This window comes from Penaeus monodon, chromosome 22 (genome assembly GCF_015228065.2).
Source record: "Penaeus monodon isolate SGIC_2016 chromosome 22, NSTDA_Pmon_1, whole genome shotgun sequence".
NCBI classification, from domain to species: Eukaryota; Metazoa; Arthropoda; class Malacostraca; order Decapoda; family Penaeidae; genus Penaeus; species Penaeus monodon.
Window position 1 is genome coordinate 7,876,307 of NC_051407.1, and position 1,693 is coordinate 7,877,999.

The 1,693-nt window shown below is 47.5% G+C and overlaps 1 protein-coding gene across 1 annotated transcript in view; it reads right to left on the minus strand.

Annotated features, from left to right (window-relative positions):
- Positions 1–568: 568 nt before the first annotated feature.
- The window catches only part of LOC119587294 (ATP-dependent RNA helicase A-like), a 2,151-nt gene continuing 1,026 nt past the window's right edge, over positions 569–1,693 (minus strand). Inside the window, exon 3 of the mRNA XM_037936046.1 lies at positions 569–1,691. Within this exon, the coding sequence (XP_037791974.1) occupies positions 715–1,691 (977 nt within the window). The 3' untranslated portion in view covers positions 569–714. The remainder of the gene's footprint in view (positions 1,692–1,693) is intronic.

Consider the following 1,693-nt stretch of genomic DNA (forward strand, 5'->3'; position numbering starts at 1 on the left):
CCAAATTGATTTCATAGATTCATGAAAGCTCTTTCAAGTTCTCTATGTGTTTGTATATGAGCATTCTTCATCTTGTGTGTGAGAAACGTATTTAGAGTTAATTACAATATTTTTCATTGTGTTCCTTAATGCATAGCTAGATATATAGTTCCTGGTAGTTATTCTATTGGTTCTGATATAAAGCATACATTATGAAACACTTTAGTAACGCAAGGATATAAGTGCATAATCGCCATCCCTGATGAGAACTCAAGTCTCTACCCTTCAGGGCGATCTTCCAAGGGAAAGAGGTTTGAAAACAACCTACAACAGGATCGTACAAGATTCTTTTTTTAAGGGTCGTGTGGTCCAGTTAGTTTGGTACAACTCACGTTAGGTAATAAATTGATTGGTAGACATTCAAGTTCTTGTCAAGGAGGATAACTATATAACATTCAAAGTAAAATCGTATCAGTAAATAAAAATGATCGCCAACACCCCTCAAACAATATATATATTTTTAAATGCATCCGATATTTTAGGTGTATGGTGACTTAACATATATCTTTGAATATAAGAAAACAGCCTGTTCAAATAAATACTTTATTTTAGAGAAAATATAAACTATTAGTAGGAAAATATACAACGTAACTATAAGAAAACTTAACTATTAGTTGAAAGAATGAAAACAAGTTATTTTGTAAATAGAAAATATCAAGCATAAACTCCTTTTCTCTAAGGGAGCGAGTACTGCCTTGAGGGCGAAGTGGCCACAACTGACGAGCTGCCATGGGCCTCCCCGGAGTGTCCGTCATCGAACTGAGGACCTTGAGCAAAGCCGCTGAAATCTTCGCCACTATCGCCAGAGAAGCTAACACCAAATCCATCAGCTCCACCGCCAAGACCACCGGCCCCGCCAAGTCCGCCGGCTCCAGCGCCAAATCCGCCAGCTCCAGCGCCAAGTCCGCCGGCTCCAGCGCCAAGTCCGCCGGCTCCGCCAAGTCCGCCGGCTCCAGCGCCAAATCCGCTGGCTCCGCCAAGTCCGCCGGCGCCACCAAGTCCGCCATCCCCGCCAAGTCCGCCGGCTCCGCCAAGTCCGCCGGCGCCACCAAGTCCACCAGCTCCAGCACCGAGACCAGCACCACCACCAAGTCCACCAGCACCGCCGATAACTTGCCCTCCGGCCTGAGAAGCTGCGCTGAGAGCTGTCTGGAGATCAACGCCGATGGGAAGAGCAGGGTTTTCTCCTTCTGCATAATTGACGAAGTAAATCTCAGGATCAGACGGAGGATGGGCAGGTACTTCAATAACACGCTGCTGTTGTTCATCCTGCTTGTTAAGGATATACACAACGCTTTCTGTCCTTGGTGGGGGAATAATGAATGGTTCAGGGGCAGGTCCTTCCTCAGGAAGATGAACAAATAAGATGTTATGATCCACTCGAGGAGGAGGAATACTTGGGGGTGGACCGACCGGCGCGGGAGGGAGGGCAGGAGACTCGTATACATAGACTTTCCTGGTAACAACGGGGGCATAGCATTTCCCGTCAACATGAAGAACCTCTCCCTCTTGGCAGCCTCCGGCAGGACCTCCAATCAGGAACCCCTCACCGGAATCCTCAAAAGACCCATGTCCTCCGCTGAAAGAGGTTCCAGCAGCTGCAGGGAGAGGAACACCAGGCCCAGGCTGCCCAGGAGTAGGCAGATTGTAGCCT